The 23,883-nt window shown below is 41.5% G+C and overlaps 1 protein-coding gene across 4 annotated transcripts in view; it reads right to left on the bottom strand.

Annotated features, from left to right (window-relative positions):
- DCAF5 (DDB1 and CUL4 associated factor 5) overlaps positions 1-23,883 on the bottom strand; it is a 107,852-nt gene that overhangs the window by 50,979 nt on the left and 32,990 nt on the right. For all 4 annotated transcript variants that reach the window (XM_059692303.1, XM_059692294.1, XM_059692284.1 and 1 more), the window contains 3 exons: positions 22,926-23,065; positions 20,990-21,119; positions 2,401-2,614 (listed from right to left, as the gene is read on the bottom strand). In XM_059692303.1, the coding sequence (XP_059548286.1) occupies positions 2,401-2,614; positions 20,990-21,119; positions 22,926-23,065 (484 nt within the window). The remainder of the gene's footprint in view (positions 1-2,400; positions 2,615-20,989; positions 21,120-22,925; positions 23,066-23,883) is intronic.

Below are 23,883 nucleotides of genomic sequence, written 5' to 3'. Positions count from 1 at the left end.
CTTACCCTAATCAAAAAGCTATCTAGTTTGTCAGAGAGGCTATATAGTACCCATAAAATCTTTCCATAGGACAAAAGTCACAAATAACAAGTCAGTCAAATTTGAATAGGGAAAATCAAAAGTCATTCAACATTTTTAATCATCATATATAATCTGAAAGGCAAAACAACTATATCTTATCAAGGTACATAACCAGGACCATCACAAAATACCTTATATGGCTTTGCATGTGACAATACCTGTCCCAGTGTATCTGGGGAAACTGGGTAATTATAATCTAGGCCACAGGTTATCAAACAGGGGCAATCTGCCCCCTCCTTTTACCTTTCCCAACAGACATTTGGCAATGTCGGGAAACATTTTTTGTTTGAAGAGGAGAGGATGCTACTATCATATGATGCACAGGATAACTCTGCACAACAAAGAATTAACTGACCAAAATGTTGATAATGCCGAGGTTAAGAAACCACGGTGTTCTACATATTGATTAGAAGCATTTATTCTGAGTCTTTTAGGGACTCCATGCTTCACTACTAATATAGAAATTGAAAGAAAACACAATATCCATTTTCTTTCACCTTTCCCTCAGCCTGTTTCTAGCAAAAAGCCTATAAACCATCACATTTAGTGCCTACTCTTTGTTGTTAAATGAAACAGGATCTCACACATACATAAGAGATTGACAGAAGATGGATAATCCATAAAAGCAAGAATGAAAGGAAAGAAGGAAGACAGGAATAGAGAAGGAGGTGCTTGGTTATTGCTTCCACAGTTAAATGAAACTAGATCAATCATTCTGCAAGCAGACAATTACAATGGTCTGTTCTATTCTGAGACTGTTCATTTCTAGACTGTTTATTGGCAGTTAGTTTCTTCCCACCCAAGAAACAAACTGCCAATAAAAACAAAGTCATTAGCATTGTGGCCTCTCCAAGGAAACAATGCTTATACAACTGAGGCCACCTAGTGGTTTCAAGTGTGGATCACAGCAATAGGCCCCAGCACTCCAACTTGAATATAAATTCTGAATTTGGATATATATTCCCTATTTACAAAAGAGGAAATCCCTAGCCTGGGCAACTTAAGAGGTATTCTCAATTTCTTTCATATTCAACCCAATTCAACAAGCATATATTATGCTCCTACTACATATACGAATCTTTAAACTATGACACTGGGATTCTCTAGCAACCTCAATCTAAGAAGAAAAGCCCTAGCTACCTTCCTTCAAAAAGCAGGAACTTCAAAAGTTTTCAAAGAACTGTTTCTTTTATGCCCCAGGCCCACAAATAACTTTAAAGAGATGGAGTACAGCATGCAAATTACATGTCAAAATTTGACCCAAAGAGAAAACTAAACATTAGCAGGAGAATGAGGCTTCTCTTTTCCAATCTAAATGTGAAGTAGCAATAAGATTTGTTGTTAGAGAAGAAAAAAAGTCCATTTGTTTATCTGATCAATCTTTCTTTATATTTGTCTTTTCTCAGCTTGATTACTCAGACCAGTCCAATAGGTCCATTCACTGACACCCACTTCAGAACTTCTATGGCCAAGACAGACAGTCAAGAATGCAAGTATGTTTTTGAACTGCCAGCTCTAAGTCAGTATCAATATCTTGACACTGACTGTGAAAAGGCTGGAGACTCACAGCTTGGGTTCTCCTTCTCAGTTGTGATGCTGGCAATAAAAAGAAAAAGAGTCAGCATCTGGCTTCCTCTCAAACAAAGTTGCTCAGCCCATTTCATCCAAGAAAAAAGATGCCATCCCAAGGGGCCTTTCAGGATATATGTCTCTTGGATGGTAGAGTGTTTCATTCATCATTGTAGCTTATTGATACTCACAAAAAATCTCTTCTTTTGGCAAGCTAATTTTCCATGGACTTCCTCCTTTCTTTTGAAATGATACATTCTTAGAATCTTAAAATCTGTTCACAAACTTGGCAGAGCTAGATTGCTCTGAACCATATTGTAGCCAGCCTTGGTTTATGGTGTGTGCCTCACATTACTCAATGGCAGCCCTGATAAAGAAACTCACTAGTAAGCCAGAACATCCCCACACAATTACTGTTTCCCTCAATTGTTTCTATCTGACATTATGCTAAAGAGAAATAAAGACCAGTACAGGAACAGCAATCGAAAGGAAAGTAAGAGTGTGGGGACCGAGCCAATTTGGCTCAGATTAAAGAGTTCTGGGTTCGATTGCGGTTGGGAGGCATGTGGCCAGTTGCAGGCTCGATACTGCTGAGATGCGTGCGGGAGACAGACGATCGATGTGTCTCACATAGATGCTTTTCTCTCTCTGTCTCTCTCCCTTCCACTCTCTCTAAAAAAACAGTGAAAAAATATCCTCTGGTAAGGATTAAATAAAAAAATAAGGGTGTGGGATGCAGAAGGAACTTACCTGGTCACGATCGCCTGCAAAACAGCAGCTTTTCATGGTACAAGAGTTGAAGTAACCCTGATTGTCAAACTGGAACACAGGCAGGCGGGAGTGGATGTCATAAAGCACAGGGGGCAGGCGACGCCTCAGGGCCAGGAGCTGAGTCCCGTTGCTGTTGAATCGCACACTCATGGCACTCTGAAGGGACAGGTTGCCACCATAGCGGAGGAGAGAACTAGAAGGCACAAAGCACAGGGATAAGGCGTAAGACAGGCTGGACAAGAGCCTGCAGAACACACTGCACTTATTTCTTCCCAAAATGTGCCCAGGTTCCTGTCAAGCCTGTACATCGGAATTTCGGCAGAAAGGTATTTCTCTGTAGTAAGCTTGAAGGCAATAACAAGGACAGGAGAGCTCCTTGATTACATTAAAGCAACTAATTTAATCTACCAGTTCCCCTTTCCAATCTCCAAAAGGTGAATTACTACTAAATTTACTTACAAGGATAACACAAGCATCTTGATAAAAGAGACAAATTAAAAATGATTTCCCATTTCATTTACCTGAGCTAACTATAGAATCAAACACATACTCTGTCAAGATGCTGGGAGATGAGTTGTGTCCATGCTAATTGGCTAATCATAGATGGTATTTAAGGGATATATTTACCATATGTATTAGAGATGTAAGAACCATTAGAAAGAATAACAGATATTTTAGTTAATTCTATTTTATTATTTTAAAAAATTTTTATTGACTTCAGAGAGGAAGGGAGAAGGAGAGAGGGATAGAAACATCCATGATGAGAGAAAATCACTGATTGGCTGCCTCCTGCACACCCCCACTGGGGATTGAGCCCACAACCCCAGCATGTGCCCTGAATGGGAATCGAACCGTGACCTCGTGGTTCATAGCTCGATGCTCAACCACTGACCCACACCAGCCGGGCACTTTATAGTTAATTCTTTTAAAAAAAAATTTTTTTAATCCTCACTTGAGGATATTTTTCCCATTGATTTTTTGGAAGGGAGGGAGGATGAGGAGGGAGGGAGGGAGGGAGGGAGGGGGAGAGAGAGAGAGAGAGAGAGAGAGAGAGAGAGAGAGAGAGAGAGAGAGAGAGAGAGAGAGAAACATCGACGTGAGAGAGACACATCAATTGGTTGCCTCCTGCCAACCAGGCTAGGGATTGAACATGCAACTGAGGTATGTGCCCTTGACTGGGCATCAAACCCAAGACCCTTTAGTCTGTGGGCCAATGCTGTAACCACTGAGCAACTGGCCAGGGCTATAGTTAATTCTGAATATTTTTCAATAACAGTCACTTTATTACTTGTCTTTATTTTTCAATTTTTAATCTGTTCACAGAAAACTTTTATATTCCATATGGCATGACTCAAGAGTAAACATTAAAGAAAAAATTTTAATTAAATGCAGAGCAAGCAGTTACAACTAGAAGAGCAAGATGATGTGTTTCCCTTTACTACATCTGTAATTGGATTCTGCTTTTGGGACTTCATACTAAAAAGGGGAGACACTATTTGTCAGTCATTTAAAAAGCAATTAATTGGGGCTTAAAGATATTTCCTATGAAGAGTCTAAAAAAATACTACCAGAAGAGATTTAATATTGAAAGAAGAGAGCACATTTTCTTTTCCTTTCTTTTTGGTAAGAGAGTTGGTGGGGGAAATTAAGGGAACAAGAAAGAGATATTCCATGGGGAAAAGAGCCCCTGAAATCAGTGGAAAGGCAACTGCCAACCTCACCTGGTCATAAAAACACAGGCTACACCACAACTAGCCAGTCAGTCCTATGTCCCCAAAACAGACTTCTCACCAGAGGCAAGAATACTCTGGTACTCCAGCTATGTGTAGAAACAAGTCTCGGGCAAACAGACTCTAATTCTTATGATTGGAACGGCAGGAAAAAGAGACTTAGAACAGTCCCTAGAACTCCAAACATCAAGAAGAAGTCTGGTATCCCTGCAGGCCCCAACTAATAACCTCTGCAGAAAAATGTTCTTATAATGGTCCTAACACAGGCCACAGTCACTCACATACAGAGAATAATGACGGGGCTGTTAGAGCCAAGGCATTTCCTTTCCAGGGTGCCCTAGCTCCTACAGGCATGTGGTGTTATCTAAACACTGAGCTCAAAAACAATGAGAGGCTTTCAACCCAAGATCAGCATGGAGTGTGCAAATAAACCAGCATGTGTAGGACGGAAGAGGAGTTGGGGGTGGAAACAAGACTCAACAAAAAGAAACTTGGCTAGCCCCACCAGGCCAAGCAGCAAGGGGTTTGTATCAGCTCAGGCACCCCTGACAGGAAAGCTGGGACCTCTGGCAAACGCCCTTTCCATCTGTTAACAGGAACTTCATCTGCAGCTTCCAGTCAGGTCTGGAGGAGTCTGCCCAGGACAGGAATCTGGGCCCATCCCATCCCATCCCATCCCAGCCAGGCTCCCAGACAAACATTGGCAATTGGCCACTCCACAGGGGTCTTAAGGAGAGTCACTATTTTCTTGCCTATGCTACTGAGCAGGGAACTCCTACTTCTCACACTGATAGGGTAGGTACATAGGAATCTTGCTCCCAGAGTGTTTACGGTGCTATCTAAAGAGCAGCATCTACTGAAGGCTGGCCAGTGTGGCTCAGCAGCCCTATGAACCAGGAGGTCAGGGTTCGATTCCAGGACAGGGCACATGTCCGGGTTGCAGGCTCGATCCCCAGTGGGGGGCATGAAGGTGGCGGCTGATCAGTGATTCTCTCTCATCTTTGATGTTTCTATCTCTCTCTCCCTTTCCCTTCCTCGCTGAAATAAATAAAAATATATATACATATATTTTTTTAAAAAGAGCAGCAGCTACTAACAATGAATACTTCACATCTGGGTGCAAAATTTAATTCCTTCCAAAGGGATGAAATGACACCAGAAAGGGAGCTATGTTAATGGGAATTTCTAGTAGGGGTTCTGCAGCTGGCTCCTCCTTGAAAATGGTAAGCACGATCTAGTTCATCAGAAAGAAAAGACTTAGAAGCAGTTTGCCCTCATAGTCACAATATAATGTCAAAGATCCTATTGTTTTCAGTTCTAAGTGTAATGTGCATGAGAAATCAACTGGACGTTTCATAATGTAGATTCTAGCTAAGATTTGGAAACAGCCCATGTGCCCATCAGCAGATGAGTGGGGAAAAAAGCTGTGGTACATTTACACAATGGAATACTATGCAGCTGTAAAAAAAGAAAGAACTCTTACCATTTGCAACAGCATAAATGGACCTGGAGAGTATTATACTAAGCAAAATAAGCCAGTCAGAGAAAGATAAGTATCACATGATCTCACTCATATGTGGAATCTAATGAACAAAATAAACTGATGAACAAAATAGATCCAGAGACACAGAAGCACGGAACAGACTGTCGAACCTCAAAAGGAAGGTGGGGGAGAATGGGTGAGTGGGAAGAGATCAACCAAAGAACTTGGATACTTATATGCATAACCCATAGACATAGACAATAGGGTGGTGAAGGACTGGGATGGGGGTGGGGGGCGGGCTAAAAGAGGTCAATGTTGGGGGGTAGGGTGAGCGGAAGGGGACACATATAATACTTTCAATAATAAAGATTTTTAAAATTAATTAGTTAATTAATTTTCTAAAATGTAGATTTTCAGGATCCACCCCCAGATAGTTTAATTCTGTGTTTTTCAACCTTGTTCATCTTTGGCACACATAAGCTAATTACTAAAATTCTGTAGCAAACGAAAAAATATATTTTTTGCTGATCTGACCAAAAAAAGGTATAATTTTCGCCCTAACAGGTTTGGCTCAGTGGATGGAGCGTCAGCCTGCGGACTGAAAGGTCCCAGGTTTTATTCCGGTCAAGGGCATGTACCTTGGTTGTGGGCACATCCCCAGTGGAAGGTGTGCAGGAGGCAGCTGATCGATGTTTCTCTCTCATCAATGTTTCTAACTCTCTATCCCTCTCCCTTCCTCTCTGTAAAAAATCAATAAGATATATATATATATATTTTAAAAAGGTATAATTTTGATTGATTTACAAAATAATTAATAATAGTAATGATCTACCCTTTTTGCTCCAAAGTGAATTTTAAAAAATCAGGTGCCTATACTTGTATAATGATTTCTGGTACCAAGAATTAACCAAGAATATGCAACTCTGTTATATGACCTATATATTTATGGTTCAAGACAGGGCATTCACATCGGACGGCTATTATTGTGCTAGTTTTGACAAGCTAAGGGGAAAGAGGTTAGTACCCCTGAATAAGAGTCAGGTATTGCATGTTTTAAAAATTCTTGTGGCACACTGGTTGAAAAACACTATTCTAATTCAATCTGGGAAGTGAGCTCAGGAATCTAATTGTGATGAATGCAACCTTCAAATCACACTTTGAGAAACATGGTTCCATTTGGAATTTTGGGGAGTGGGAATCAGGAGGGGGGCTCGAGGGCGGGGGGAGCCAGGTGGAGAGAAAGAAGATGAAAAGCCGACCAAACTATATGGCACTTTTAATGAAAAGCCAACCACACTATATAGCACTTTTTACAGCCCCATGTCTATTAACAGAAAGATCTCCAATTCCTTTTAAGATTAGAGTTCCACTTCACCAACAATGCCTGAAATGATGTTTTCCTGTCCTCAACACACTCTCTGAAGGGGAAGAAGTTTCTCATATCCTCTTGAAGAACTGAGGATACTTGTATATAATAAGAATGCCTCAATCCTGACTTGCTTTCTGGATTCTGATCTTAATAACAGAGATGCCACTAACTCCACTCCTCCAGAGAAATGGCCACCATCACACACCCAAATAAGGTGAGCAGTATTTTGAAAGGACTAGCAACAAGTTAAAATGGGTTTAAATCAAAATATACCTATACAAAATAAAAGCAATAAACCTATTCCCAATCTATCTTCAACCAAGGGTCTGTCATAAAAAGCAATAGGAATGGGGTCGGAGGTGAGCCAAGGTCAGCATACAAAAGCCCAGGATGAAAAGCAAAAGAACCCGAACGTCAGGAAGATATTCTTCACTAGCGTGGTTTCCTAGTCTTTGCACACCCCACTCAAATACTCAACTGGACTTCCTTATTGCTTGAGCGGAACATTCTTTTTTTTTTTTTTTTAAATATATTTCATTGATTTTTTTACAGAGAGGAAGGGAGAGAGATAGAGAGTCAGAAACATCGATGAGAGAGAAACATCGACAGCCGCCTCCTGCACACCCCCCACTGGGGATGTGCCCGCAACCCAGGTACATGCCCTTGACCGGAATCGAACCTGGGACCTTTCAGTCCGCAGGCCGACGCTCTATCCACTGAGCCAAACCGGTTTCGGCAAGGAACATTCTTTAATATTAAAGTTCTTTAATGTTAAAGGACATTAAAAGGAGTACTTGGCCAAGGCTATGGCCTTGAAACAGAAGAGAAACAAGTTGAGGTTGTGTTCAGGTGAAATATGGGAGTATTCTGTCCAGCAGCACAAGATAAAGCAATCATAAAGGTTCCCAGATCAGGCTCCACAAACCTAGATTCCCCTAAGTCCATGACTGAGCAACTCATCTGATGGTGACAATAAGATTTTCCAAAGCCCACTGGCATGAATTTCCTCCTCACTTCTATCTGAAAGTTTCATAAGACCTGTGAAATGCTTGGAGACAAGGCACCGTTATTCCACATCACAGACATCAGAGCTGGTATCGTACAATCAGAGAGGCAAAACCAAGCTCTGCAGGAGGAGAAAAATCTCCTCCAGCTTCTGCTTTAGGGCAAGATGACCTATAAGGAATATGGGTCACTTTGTACTTCCCTATAACACAACACATAGAAAGAGAAATCCTAGAGGCATTAGACTTAGATAAAAAGAACAAGTTCAGCCGAAACCGGTTTGGCTCAGTGGATAGAGCGTCGGCCTGCGGACTGAGGGGTCCCGGGTTCGATTCCGGTCAAGGGCATGTACCTGGGTTGCGGGCACGTCCCCAGTGGGAGATGTGCAGGAAGCAGCTGATCGATGTTTCTCTCTCATCGATGTTTCTAGCTCTCTATCTCTCTCCCTTCCTCTCTGTAAAAAATCAATAAAATATATTAAAAAAAAAAAAAAAAAAAAGAACAAGTTCAGGGAGTCTCAGCCCATACCAGTTCCATTCAAGTGTGTTCAGGGTCCCAATAATCCCTTAACCATTTCTTTTATGTGATTTTTTTCTAAGATAATCCTCAGTTCCAAGGCTGAGACACTCCCTAGGAAAGCAGAACTGTTGGACAACCACCCTGAAAAACACACATTGTGATCTGTGACTGAACAAACTTCTTTTCCTCAGAACAAGATTCACTGCCAAGCCTCTCTGGCTTGAAATATGTAAGTTCCATGGACATGGTAAAATTTCTTTCCCTTTTTGAACATCCAGAAATTTAAGTTTGTCTGAGGTCAGCAGAAGTCTTGACTAAATTGCTGAGGAAGAGATCTTAGATAACCAAATGGCATATTCAGTCCCTCCACAAAGCAAACATGGACAACAGGCATTGCCATGCTTCTAATCACCATCTTCCAGAACAGGGACATGCCCGGAGTTGAAGAACTATAGTTCAAGTTTTTGCATTTGTTCCAAAGATACCAAAAGCCACGCAGAACTAACCAAAATCTCAAAATGAATGAAAAGGCAGTGCCATAACAGATTGTTCTAGAACACTCATGAATTTTCCATAGAATTAGAGACTCAACAATAGTTAATCAGATGGCCTGGCTTATTCAAAACAACTCCTTTCCAAGCTACAGAAAATAGAGAGGTTTCGTAAGCAGCCAGTAAAATCTTCATCTTAAAACTATTCCTGGTTCTACCTTCTGAAAGATATTATCAGCCCTGATCTCACAGTGTATAAAACTAGGGAGGGAGAGTTTAATGAACAGTGCTTGGCAGGAGGAAGAGAAAAGCAAGAGGAAGAGAAAAGCAAGAGGAAGGAGAAAGACAGATGATACCAGTTGCTACAGCAACAGTTAACAGTGCAGAAGTGAGTGGGTATATACGCAGGTAAACAGGCAGTCCCTGATGGCAGGAAAAGAAACTGGGGTGAGTGTGCTGACTATTAGGTAGGGTACAAGGCCACGAAGCTAGAGAAATGTTAAAGAGGAAAGAGGCAAACTCTGGAAAAAATCCTAAGCAATTGAGGGTCTGAAAACAAAAACCGCAATTTGGTACCTCTACTATGATCTCTTACAAAAACAAGAGAGGAGGGGAACATAAAGGAAAAGGGAGAGAAGGCCAGACTGCTGACAGGTGAGACATGATTACAGGAAGACAGCTCGTTTCATATAGGAGTCACTCACTGAGAATGTGTCCAAAACCCTAAGTCACCTCTAGTTGGCAGAAATAGAAATGTCTTAAAATAACAGCTTTCAAACTTTTTAAATAGTAATCCTTTGTACATTTTATACTGCTCCCCAGTATACCCACACTTATTTAGCACAAATTCATTGAACAATACTTACCACCTGCTATATGCAATGCATTGACTTTTTATTCTATATTTGCTATTTAACAAACACTTGTGAAACCTAAATTGATTTCATGACCCACTAGATCACTGAAAGAGCTTCCTACTTTTTATCTCCTTGCTTCCATTCTTGGACCCATGCTTCAGTTTATCCCAGTGATGGAGAACCTATGACACGCGTGTCAGAGGTGACAAGCGAACTCATTTTTTTGGTTGATTTTTCTTTGTTAAATGGCATTTAAATATATAAAGTAAATATCAAAAATATAAGTCTTTGTTTTACTCTGGTTGCAAATATCAAAAAATTTCTGTATGTGACACGGCACCAGAGTCAAGTTAGGGTTTTTCAAAATGCTGACACGCAGAGCTCAAAAGGTTCGCCATCACTGGATTATCCTGAACAAAACAGCCAGAGGGATACTGAACCATATAGTCAGATCACATCATTACTTTGCTGAATATGCTCCAGTGGCTCCTCCATTTCAACTACAGTAAAAACCAAATTCCTGCCGAAACCGGTTTGGCTCAGTGGATAGAGCGTCGGCCTGTGGACTGAAAGGTCCCAGGTTCGATTCCGGTCAAGGGCATGTACCTGGGTTGCGGGCACATCCCCAGTAGGAGATGTGCAGGAGGCGGCTGATAGATGTTTCTCTCTCATCTAACTCTCTATCTCTCTCCCTTCCTCTCTGTAAAAAATCAATAAAATATATTTTTTAAAAAACACAAAAAAACAAATTCTTTACAATGCCAACAAGGCCTTAGACCAGTGGTTCTCAACCTTCCTAATGCCGCGACCCTTTAATACAGTTCCTCATGTTGTGGTGACCCCCAATTTCATTGTTACAAGTTGAACATAATTAAAGCATAGTGATTAATCACAAAAACAATATGTAATTATATATGTGTTTTCCGATGGTCGGTGACCCCAGTGACCCCCAAAGGGGTCGCGACCCACAGGTTGAGAACTACTGCCTTAGACAATCCCTCCCTATTCTCATCCATTATGTCTCTGACGCCACCTCCCAGAGTTACTTTTTCTACTTCAACCACACAATGCCTCCCTACTGTTCCTAGAACACATCAGGCATGCTTCTGCTTCAGGGCCTTTGCACTTGCAGATCCTGTAGCCCCGGATGTTCTTCCCCAGATATGAGCATGGATCATTTACTTACCTCTTAATTTCAGGTACCCTATGCAAAAATGCAACTTCCCCAATACGCCTGGTCTCCCTGGCCTGCTTTATTTTTCTCTACTACATGAATCACCATATTACAATCACATATTGTATGTATTTTATTTTGTTTCTTCTTTGTCTTTTCCCACTGAACTATTATTAGCTCTTATAACTTTTCCCTGTGTATTCCAACTGCTTAAACAGTGCCAGACACACAACAGGCATTCAGTAAATAGCTGTTAAATGCATGATCTAATGGATCAAAGGCAGTAGTTTGAAAAACACTGACTTAGAACATTAAGAAAATAAAAACAAAACAAAAAGACCCAAGTTTCACCAAGGTTCATCCGGCTCCTGATATCTGTCTGCCCACAAAACCTAATCTTGAAAGGCAAGCAGCAGAGCAGCATAAAATTAGAAAAATAGCAGGAAGATCACTGAATCAATGTCCTCTTTCACAGACAAAAAACTATGGCCCAGAAAGCAAAATGATCTGCCAACGACCACCCAGATTTCCACCTCTTCATGTAACACTGCTATACATGCTTCAAGTGAATTAAATTCATCTGCCTGCTAATTAGCAGCCAATAAAAAGGAAGGATGTGGTAAACAGGATTCTTAATTATATCATGTATACAATTTTCAGAATAAAAGTTCAAAAGGAAAATTAGTAATCAAATTTTAGGAAGTACCATGGCTGGTGTGGCTCAGGGGCCCTGAAGGGTCACGGGTTTGATTCCGGTAAGGGCATGTAGGCTCGATTTCCAGCCCTAGTCAGGACACGTGCGGGCAGGCAAGTAATCCTTGTTTCTCTCTCACATTGAGATTTCTTTCTCTTTGTTTCTCCCTCTCCCTTTTACTCTCTAAAAATTAATGGAAAAATATCCTTAGGTGAGGATTAACAAAAAAAGTCAAAGACCCTGGGTCTGAATGGACATTGTAGCAAATTCAACAAGGGTTTCTGAATGACAAGTGTCCATCTTGTAGCATAAGCAAAGTTGCTTAATCACCTAGGTATCTGTTAAAAAGTGGCAGATTCACAGGTCCCACCATCCCAGATCAACAATTCCACCTCTGGGTCTGTGTTCCAGGAAAGAGCTCTTAAACAAGTCCCCCAGGTGATTCTGATGCCCTCTAAGGTGTAAGAATCATCAGGCTGGTGTGGTTCAGTGGTTGAGCATCAACCTATGAACCAGAAGGTTACCGTTCAATTTCTGGTCAGGGCACATGGGGGCTTGCAGGAGGCAGCAGATGAATGATTTTCTCTTATTATTAATGTTTCCACTTCTCTCTCCCTCTCCATTCCTCTATGAAATCAATAAAAAGATATAATTTATTAAAAAAACAATTAAAAAAGAAAAAGAAATGTGAGAATCACTGGGTTAGGATACCAGAAGCCCTGCGCATTCCAGTGGACAAAGTTAATTGTAGAGCTCCACCTTGTGGCCTAAAGGTTAGAAAGCAACTTTACCAGAATCTCTTGTTCCCCCACATAGTTCTAATTGACAGGCTTTCAAAGCCCAGCAAGAACTCTTACAACCTCCTCTAATGGTTTATTCCTTAGAGGCATTTTGATCCATGCAATTACACTAAGAATTTAGGCCCAGAAACATTACAGAAAGATAGTTTTGAAAATGTAGACTATTTTGGGATTAGTAAAACACTGTGTCTTCATTTCAATATTTACTGAGTACCCATAACATTCATTCTAAGCACTATGCTAGGCACTAGAGATTGAATAAAACATGACCCTGTCCTTAAAAATCCACAGAAAAACATGACAAGTAATAGTACAGATGAGGACAAGTGCCTCCTTTCTAAGAAGCAATTATTGGGCACTGGGAAGGAAATCAAGAACATAATACTGGTATAGCTGATATAAGACACTAGAGGCCTGGTGCACAAAAATTTGTACACTCAGGGGGGGAGGGGGGTCCCTCAGCCCGGCCTGTGCCCTCTCGCAGTCTGGGACTCCTTGGGGGATGTCCATCTGCTGGCTTAGGCCCACTCCCTGGGGGGATCGGGCCTAAGCTGGCAGTCAGGCATCCCTCTGGCAGCCTGAGAGCCCTCAGGGGATGTCCACGTGCCAGCAGGGAGCAGGCCTAAGCTGCAGTCAGACATCCTTAGCGCTAATGAGAAGGCGGGAGAGGCTCCCGCCACCACTGCTGTGCTGGCAGCCGTCAGCCTGGCTGGTGGCTGAGCATAGCTCCCCCTGTGGGAGCGCACTGACCACCAGGGGTCAGCTCCTGCAGTAAGTGTCTGCCCCCTGGTGGTCAGTGTGTGTCATAGTGACCAGTCATTCATTCCCAGTCATACTGCTGTTAACAGTCAATTTACATATTACCCTTTTATTATATAGGATAATCATATTCAAAGATAACCAATGATGGCAAAAGCAGTGATTGAGACATGCAACATGAATGCCACAGATCATAAGTGCTTTACAGAGGCTGTAAATAGAGCAATCCCTTCCTGTAGAACAGGGTGGGGAACATTGGCCCACAAAATCATTTGGTCTGGCCCTGCCAAGGCATTAGGGGTGAGTTAATTAAATTTTGACCAAATATAGTAGACTAACTTTTAAGTTGATAATTTTGCATGGACCGAAAATGATGTTATAAATATCCAAATGGCCCTTGGCAGAAAAAAGGTTCCCCACCCCTGCTCTAGAAGGGAAAGCTTCATTCATTCAACACATACTCTGTGCCAAAATTGTGCTAGGTGCTAAGGCAGTGGTTCTCAACCTTGGCTGCACATTAGAATCACCTGGGAATCTTTTTAAAATCTGGGCCGCACAAGGCCCAGAAATCAGGATTTTAAAAAGATTCCCAGGTGATTCTAATGTGCAGCCAAGGTTGAGAACCACTGTGCTGAGGATCCAGTGGGCAAAGGAAGCTTTATGAGCAGGGAGGTCTTAGCAAAGATGTTTTCCCTGGTGCCTTGACGGGTAACTAGGGCATGAATAGGCAAAGAAAAATGGAGAAATTCTTATTTGTGTTTGTATGTGGAGGAGAAATAAGGGGGAAGGGACACTGGCACCAGAAAAGAGTCAGATTGCTTGTTTAAGGAGCTGTATTTTATCCTGTAAAGTAGGACATGATGCAGTCATTCCAAAGGAACATTCTCTTGGAGCATCATCCCACGTAATAGGTTCTGGAGACTTGGCCATGAACAATGATAACGAGAAGCCACGAAAGCTCCTGAGTAGGGTAATGGCAAAAGTGATGTTTAAAGATCTGTGCCATATTCCAGAAGAAAGAGGCAAGTTAAGAAGCCAGGAGTAATTACCTTATGGAAAGAGTGATATGGGCCTAAAATGGGGCAGGGACTTTAAGAACTGAAAATAGTGGCCAGGCACTAACACAAAGCAAGGCTGGTTATGGCAGAAAGATGAAGGGACAGAAGAATCAAATGGGACTCTGGGATTTCAGCCAGGTTGATTATAAGAGTGATGGCAACATTAAAAAAAAAAAAAGTTAAGAAAGGAATACACTTTTAGAAGAAAAAAAAATTTATTATAGGTTTCAGTGGGTGAAACACTTGCCTGAGTATTGTGTATGTACACATAGACATTAAAAAGGAGTGAGTGGAAAAAGAGATATAGAAAGGAATGGCTAACCGAAGACATATCCCTGATTAGAGCTAACCATGCTGACAACTACACACCAACAAACCCCAGCGTTTTTCTTGCAGGTTTCTAAGATTCTGTCTAAATTTCTGGGTCCTCCTGATTTCACTCTTCTTTCCCACTTCTGCCCTTTCAAGTTGCTCCCTAAAGAGCAGGTAGTGTTGCTATAACTGGAATTGTATGGAAGAAGATAAATACCCACTTGAATATACTAGTGACCTTGGATGCTTTTAAAAATGTACGCTAAGATATAACATGATAAAAGTGCATTAATTCTAAGCATATAGCTTAATAAATTTTTACATATACACTCATGAAACTACCACAGATATAGAAACACAGAAGTTTCCCTTATGCCTTCCTAATACCCTACCCAGAGGTAACCACTATTCTGAGTTCCATAACCTGTCTATCCTTAACAGCACACACATGAAATCACATTCTCTTTTGTATATGGCTTCATTCGTTCAACATTAGGCTATGAGAGTCATCCATGTTAATGTGTGTTTCTATTCATTCTTTTTCATGTCTGTGTCATAGTCTGTTGTATGGTTCTTCTGCAGTTTACCTATCCATTTCTTCTTTGATGAACATTTAGGTTCTATAGCTAGGAGTAGAGTATGATTGCATGGAGTCATGTGTAGCTTTAGTCAATATTGACAAATAGTTTCCCCAAGTGGTTGTACCAATTTACACTCACCTAAAATGCATGAGAGTTTCAGTTGCTCCATTCCCTTGGCAACACTTGGTATGTTCAGTCTCTAGTTTTAACCATTTAGGGTGTATAGTAGTAATTCATTGTGGTTTTAATTTGCACTTCCCTCATCCTATATAATAAAAGCCTACTATGGGAAGTGTCCAGTCGTCTGTTCAACCAATCAAAGCGTAATATGCTAATGCTATGCTAAGGCCACTCAACCGCTTGCTATGATGTGCACTGACCACCAGGGGGCAGACGCTCCAACTGGTAGGTCAGCTTGCAGCTGGGGTCCAGCCAATTGGGACTGAATGAGATGGGGCCAGACATGCCCTGGAACACTCCGGTGGTCCCTCCCCAGCTGGCCAACCTCCCGCATCCCTCCTTGGCCCCGATCATGCACTGGTGGGATCCCTCAGCCTGGCCTGCACCTCTCACAATCCAGGACCCTCGGGGGATATCAGAGAGCCAGTTTCAGCCCAATCCCGCAGGCCAGGCCAAGGGACTCCACTGGTGCATGAATTCATGCACCGGGCCTCTAGTGAGTAATGAAGCTGAGTTCCTTTCAAGTGCTTGTTTGTTATTTGGATATCTTCTTTTGTGAGGGGCCTATTCAACATTTCTACTCATTTAAAAAATTTAGTTTTGTGTATTTTACTTACTGATTTGTATTTCTTTATATATTATGGATATGAATTTTTGCTCAATACATGTATTTTGACTATTTCCCCCTAGATTGTGGCTTGTTCTTTAGCTCATCTTTTCACTTAATGGTATCTTTGATGAACAGAAGTTCTTAATTTTAATGAAATCCAATTTATTAATTTTTCTCCCCATTATTTTTCTTTTGGGATCCTGTTTACAAAAATTTAAGAAATCTTTGTCTAACCTGATGGCCTTGCCTTCTGAGAGGAAGGAGGCCAGGTCATTCTTAAAGTATCAACAAACACCAGAGCATGAGTGCCTTTTCCAGCCTTTCAAGTTACACCCTGGGCTCTATTTTACATGGAATAGTATGAGCAACCTCGAATGCAATGTGGCAGAGAGTGTCTGGCTTGTTCAGAAGGCAAGGAGTTACACTTAATTTGGTCTCTACAGAAGTAGGATTGACACAGGTCCTGCAGGACAGACATTTAATTAACCTGAGGCCTCCAAAGCAGGGCCAGGTCCTAAGAGCAACTTCTTTCTGATAGTAGGAACTGACGCTCATTGCCCATTTTCAGATGTGTCATTCATACATGTAAAAGCAACATCTCATGATTTGTCTTTACAGGAATTCTTGGCTTGCCCTAGTTTTATTATTGAGTGGGAAAGAACCATTCTCTTTATTATTCTTGTCAAAGCAAGACACTGTTACCTGTCACAGAACTAATAGTTCCTAACAAAAACTGACAGGAACTAAAGATATGAGAAGGGAGAGAGGTACTAAGTGAGCAGACAGCTAAAACAAGCAATGAAAAGGGTGAGACAAGTAGAGTAACGGGGAAACATCACTTTTCCTGAACACTCTAGTGCAGCGGTTCTCAAGCTGTAGGTCGTGACCCCTTTGGGGGTCGAACGACCCTTTCACAGGGGTCACCTAAGACCATCAGGAAAACACATATATAATTACATATTGTTTTTGTGATTAATCACTATGCTTTAATTATGTTCAATTTGTAACAATGAAAATACATCCTGCATATCAGATATTTACATTACGATTCATAACAGTAGCAAAATTACAGTTATGAAGTAGCAAAGAAAATAATTTTATGGTTGGGGGTCACCACAACATGAGGAACTGTATTAAAGGGTCGCAGCATTAGGAAGGTAGAGAACCACTGCTCTAGATATTAGAAGATCCCAGTTCTGAAAACTGTTCAGAGACCACTGCAACAGTCCAAGCAAGATATAACTGGGATGTGGGCAGTGACAGCAGAAAGAATCCAAACGAAACAAGTGAAACCTTTCCAAACATGCAATGTATACATGTACATGTGAAGTTTTCTCTTATCCAGTCACTTACACTCAAAGTCTCCCCCCACCCCCCTCCTTGGCCTACTCATTACCACTAAAACTGCTAAAGCAGACTTTTGCCAGGCAAGTAATGTAAATGAGAAAAGCACACTTGGATTCAGACATCAAGAAGTGGTGAGATCTGTAACACATCCTAAAGGTTTAAAGAGGAATTCATGACTTAGCTTTAGCAGACTGCTGTCATGTGAGAATAAAGATCCAATGGTAACAGATCTTTTAACTTTTTAAAGAGATGTTAGAAATTGTGATTTTTCTGTGTAACTTTCTAAACATTATTACATCGTGTTGGACAAACAAAATATCTCTGTGGGTTGACTCTGGCCTACAGGGAAATTAGTTTACAATCTCTGTTCTAAAGCTTTGCAGCAAGATAAATAGCATGTGCAGGTTTCCAGGCTTAGAAGAGCAAGAAACTGGGAAAGCCAGCATGCACACAGGGACTGGGCCAGGAGACAGTAAAAAGAAATTTAACTTTTAGAGGTAGAAAGTCTAAAGGACTTAGAGTTGGACCAACTTCAAAGTTGAACAGGTCTGTATTAAAAAACCTAAGAGGAATTCTTACGAAGTTCTATTGCAAGGAGGTCCAGATGAAGAAAAACTAGAATGTACAGGGACTCTAACTGATTTAAAAAGGGTGGGAATATGATACACACACATACACACACACGTTATTTTACCTCTCTGTGTATTGATTTTCTTAACATTAAAATAGGAATAAATATATATTGTGACATATTTATGCATTTCAGTTCTCTATTATATGGTTTGAAACTTTGCTATTTTTTCATATCACTTCATATTTTTTAAACAATTTTTAGTGATTTTTTCCTCAATACTTCAATTGTTCTTTCGTTCTTTTATTTTTCTCTTTCATGGATGCCATGTTCTTTGGAAGCTTGTTTAGACTAAGTTAATGGCCTTTTAGGCTTCCTCATGTGAACAGTTCACTTTTTGAATAAGAATTATATGTCACAGGGGCGGGCACCAGGATTTTAGAGATGCTTAGGTGGGGCATGGCCAAAAAAAAGATTGGAAACCACTGCCCTAAACTATGAAGCTCTTCAGCCTTGCTAAGCTAGATCTGTACAATGAGGAAGTCAGATCAAATGATAACTAAACTCCCTTCTAGAACTGACATTTTTATTCTACCAGGAAACCCTCTAATCAGCTTTTTTCAGGGCAGTAGTAACAAAAACATTACCCTGCTCACACTTCTTTGGTTTACCAAGCTAAAGTAGGGAAGTATAGCTTAGGCTTGGGGTGGGTCAGAGAAACCATTCCAGTATGGAATAATCCGTAGGTTAAGCCAGAGGGGGAAATAGTGTTCGGTGTGAGGCCTCCTTATTGATCCTTGGTGATTACATTTGTTTCCAGGAAGCCTTCCAAATAGGCCCAGAATTTATTCACATGTCCAACCTTTTACAAGCTAGAAATCACTTATTAGCCTGCTAAGGAACCACAATAAGCTCTAAATCTAGAATATTTAGAACACCAGTGACTCTTATCCTCTTGGGGGGGTCAAGGGTCTCTATGAGAACCTAGTAAATTCTCTTTCCCCATCCTTAGGGGGGAAAATGTCATGTGTGCCCATTCAGATACAAAAGCACACACATTTTACCTGCAATTATAAGGGGTTCACAAATTCCCTAAAATCTTTCCCTAGACATTTTTTTTCTCTTTACACTCTTCACCTGAGGATATGCTTAGTGAGTGGGAGAGAGGGAGAGAGGGAGGGAGGGAGGGAGGGAGGGAGGGAGGGAGGGAGGGAGGGACAGAGAGAGGGAAGGATGGAGTGAGGGAGGGAGGGATAGAGAGATAGAGAAAAAAAACTGGTTTCCTCCTATATATGCCAGGACTGAGGATCAAACCTGCAACCTAGGCATGTGCCCTGACGAGGAACCAAACCTGCAACCCTTTGGTGTACAGGATGACGCTCCAACCAACAGAACCACCAGGCCAGGGCAAAAATCTTTCCCCAGACTTTAAGAATCCCTGAAACAGAACTATCCGGTTCCAGCTTAACCTCCCAGGGGATTCCGAATTGCCCCAAGATCTGGGTTGGACTTTCGAGGTAGCTGTGTTTAGGAGACAAAACATGTATTGCAACTCAACATAATGAATCCTGCATGGAAAAGACACAAGGCCCTTTCTTCTTCCCCCTACACCAACATGTACTGAGAGAATTCAAACGGAAAAGATCTGTAATTTAATCCCAAAATACCAGTGGATGAAGAACAGGGCCGCAAGAGTATGTCATGCCCCTTCTCTGCTTCATACCCATAAATTCACACTGAATCTCAGAAGAGTTTAAAGAAACAGGTAAAAACATCCCAGTCCTCACAGCACTGTGCTCCTCTGTTCATAAGAAAGGACTCTATCAAGATTGCCAATTAGCCTTATTAGATGACTTTTCTCCCATATGGGCTTTGAAAACTATAGATACCAAAGAAACCATATAACCTCACCCACTACTGAAGAAACAATCAAAACAAGATAATATCCCCTCCCCCCCGCCCCATAGATTAGCAACAGTTTAAGTATTGGTGAGAGTCTAGAGCAGCCGTGGGCAAACTATGGCCCGCGGGCCGGATCCGGCCTGTTTGAAATAAATAAAACTAAAAAAAAAAAAAAAAGACCGTACCCTTTTATGTAATGATGTTTACTTTGAATTTCTATTAGTTCACACAAACACTCCATCCATGCTTTTGTTCCGGCCCTCTGGTCCAGTTTAAGAACCCATTGTGGCCCTCGAGTCATTTTTGTTTGCCCACCCCTGGTCTAGAGAAACATGTTGTCTTATGCACAATTGGTGGCCTTATAAAGCAGTACAGTCTTTGGTGGTGGTGGGACAACTTGACAATTTCATGAACAATGTGGAAACACACACCCTTTGATAAAGCTACTCCCTACAGATATTTCTGCAAAAGTAGGCCAAGTAGATGTGCAAGCAGGTGCAATGCAGCATTGTCTATAACAAAAGCCCTGATTGTTGGGTCTATCATATAAACGGAATATCATGTAGCCATTAAAAGAATGTACTAAGTCTGTAAGTGCTAATATAAGTAAAGCTTCAATATATATTATTAATTGGGGGGAGGGGGAGTTGAGAACAATGGGATTACATGATTCCTTTAGTCTACATTTTTTAAAGGACACACATACATGCCAGTATATGAAGTAAATTATGTTCCAGAAAGATACATAAGAAACGATTCGCTGGGGTTACCTTCAGAGAGAGTGACTTCAAACATTGGAAACATATAAAGTAAAAGAGATAAAAAAGCAAAAGCTCTCAGCCATCTGGGAAAAACTGGGCTGAAGACAGAAGGCAGAACTGAAGGGAGGTTCTCACTACTACATCATTTATTTGCCTGGAATTGACCTTTCCAGAGTCCAGACTCCTCCTCAGCAAGGGGTGTGATTTCTCACACTGCCGGTCCCTTGGGAACATGGCTCCCCTGACTGCAGAGATATTAGTTCACGTTAGGAGATGTCCAACTGAGATCAACTGCCAAATAGGTTCTCACAACCTTTGTTGGCTGACCACATTACCTGAGAGTTGAAGTGGAGAAAGAGGCTCACCTCTGAGGTTTTCGAATATCCCAGAGTCCCACTCCTTCCTTTGAATTGGCTGTGGCCAACAACCTGGGCTCCACAGGGTTAAACATGACACTGTGAAAGGCTGATGGATAGTTTGCCAGGCAAAAAGGCTCTGTGAAGAAAGAAACTACTATCAGTCCATTTCAGGCACCTTTGGGCCAGGGGCAAGAAGACAAGCGGGAACATTAATGCGAGTAAGAGCACACCCTTTAATAACCACATCAATGGGCTAGAACCCCAACTTGGTCACCCTTACTCACAAGGTTCCCACAGGTCCTAGCACACACTTTCTGCACATAGAAAAAAGCAACTTAAATACATATAAACAAACTTTAAGCTATAATATTCAAAAATACATATAGTCCCTATGCAGATTCTGTGATACAACAGAAGTAGTCACTGTAAATAGTAAGTAAGCTGTTTTACAATATGTAAAACTGAATTCCACATGAGCTGAAAAAATTCATGACCAATTAACTGCTAAGATTATTATACCTTAATCCAAATTTATGAGTTTTAAAAATTAAAAGTTTTGCCCTGGGTGGCTGTTGGTTGAGCATCGTCCCATGCATTGCAAGATCATTGGTACGATTCCCAGTCAGGGCATAGGCCCAGGTTGCGGGTTCAGTCCCCAGTCCCTAGGGTACATGTGGGAGGCAACTGATCAGTGTTTCTCTCTCTCTCTCTCTCCCCCCCCTTCCCCTCTCTCTAAAAATCAATAAGAACATATTTTTTAAAAAGTTTTAAAGCTATAAAAAAATTTATTGAAGACCATGTAAAACAACGAGAAAAATGAAGACAAATAAAGACAATAGTACAGTTTTCCCTCCTGATCAACTTCACCTAGAAATCATGCAGACCTCTGCATACTTCTCTGCTGGCTCCAGGTGAGAAGGAATTACTTGCTACCTGGGAAGACACACTCCTGTGGAAGTTGTTTAGAAGCAACAGAAAGCATTCTGTCTGTAATTTCCGTATGTGACACTTCATGGTGGGGGGCGGGGGGGGGGGCTGGAGGGGAATCAGGCATCTCAGCCAGCAGGTGGTTCAGACAAAGGAAAATTTCACCTCCCAAGCTGCTGCTTGCAGCTACCTTACCTGCCTGACCCTAAGAACAAGCTTCAATAATGGGCATTTAACATTCCCAGCTTGTTAAATGCTCAGAATATAGAATAATAAAAATACCCAGATCCTGCCAGACATGCATGAAAATAACTCTATGTACACAGGTGTAATCATGACAAAGCGGCACCAAGAGTGGGGTAGGGATGGCACTGGAGGAAAGAGCCTTTGAAGACAGGCACAGTACAGAGAGAAATCTCTCTGCAGGAAATGAGCTGAAAAGATGCATCCCCGAAAAACTTTAGAGAACTTCAACATTCATGTCTCCAGAGACTCAAAGAAAACAGGAGGAGGAACTCACCCAGATAATCCCCTGTAAACAGTGTATGTGACATCATTTTAAGCTCTTATACACAGTGAAGGCGAGGTTCTCTAGTTCTTTCAGCAAAATAACAAGCCCCTGAAATTAGGATTCAAGAAAGTGCCTAACACCTCCTTCTCCGTAAATAACAAGGAATGTGTGCACGCCAGAGCCACACATAGAGCTGGCCTGCTTGCTAAGCTCCACAATGAAGCACCACATCTTCTGTTCCCTGGGGCGACTAAACACCAAGATACTGCATTGTTTACGATGGGTACAAGGGTTTGTGGTTGGAAAGGACTGGCCAGGGGCTTCACTTCTGACTACTTAGGGGTAAGGTGGGACCTCAGAAACACATATCTATTCCCCTATGTCAGAGTTTCCTCCCCCTTTAAATCACTCCCACCCAGGTTACTCAGGTCATAAACTGGATCTGCAATGAACTTGATATCAAACCCTTCAACACAATCCAACAGCATTTTGCAAGTAACCTACCTCCATGGGGAGACTCCCGGATGTCCCAGATGAGAACCCGGCCATCATCTGAGGAGCTGGCAAAAATGTTGTCATTCACTGGGCTTACTGACAAGCCATATACTGCATCTTCATGAGCAAACACGTCCAAGGTCTCGCTGCTGAGAGACAGAGAACAGAGAGAGGCACATAGGCATACATACACACATATACACCAACAGCCAGACTCCCAGCCCTCTACTCTAGTTCCTAGGGTAGGATTCCCTTTCATTTCTAGGAGAAAGCCAATTTAACTAAAGCCAAAGAGTATTATATTTCCTTTAAAAGTAGGTATTCAAGCCCTAGCAGGTTTGGCTCCGTGGATAGAGCATCAGCCTGTGGAATGAAGGGTCTCAGGATCAATTCCAGTCAAGGGTTCCCATACTTAGGTTGCAAACTCAATCCCTAACCTTGGTTGGGGCACCTGTGGGAGGCCACCAATCGATGTGTCTCTTTCACACCAATGTTTCTCTCTCTCTCTGTCTCTCCCCCTCCCTCCCATTCTCTCTAGAAATCAATGGAAAAATGTCCTCAGGTGAGGATTAACAATAATAATAATAATAAAAGTAGGTATTCAACTTTCAGGTGAAAAAAATAAAAGTACATTAAAGAGACTTTTTATAGATTTCAAAGTAAGTTGCTGTTGGTGCTAAATGAGCATATTTAAAAGTGACTCAACAGATGAGTTTTGTGTTTTCACTTACTACAGAATGCATCTGCTTGTGTACAGATTTGGGGGTGCTGCCTGATTTCCAAAAAGCAAAGGAAAGCTTTAAAGTAGCCAGGTCTGATGCCAGCTGGGTAAAAGAGGGATATACTGGCAGTCTGGCACAGCAGAGAAGAGCTCTTGGCCAGGTTGCCTAAGTTCAGATCCTAGGCACTACATGACCTTATATTTCCTCATTTGTAATTGAAGACCATAATAGTATAGCCTCATAGA

This window comes from Myotis daubentonii, chromosome 1, assembly GCF_963259705.1.
Source record: "Myotis daubentonii chromosome 1, mMyoDau2.1, whole genome shotgun sequence".
NCBI classification, from domain to species: Eukaryota; Metazoa; Chordata; class Mammalia; order Chiroptera; family Vespertilionidae; genus Myotis; species Myotis daubentonii.
Note: the sequence above shows the minus strand (reverse complement) of the source record. Positions and strands in the feature narration are given on the sequence as shown.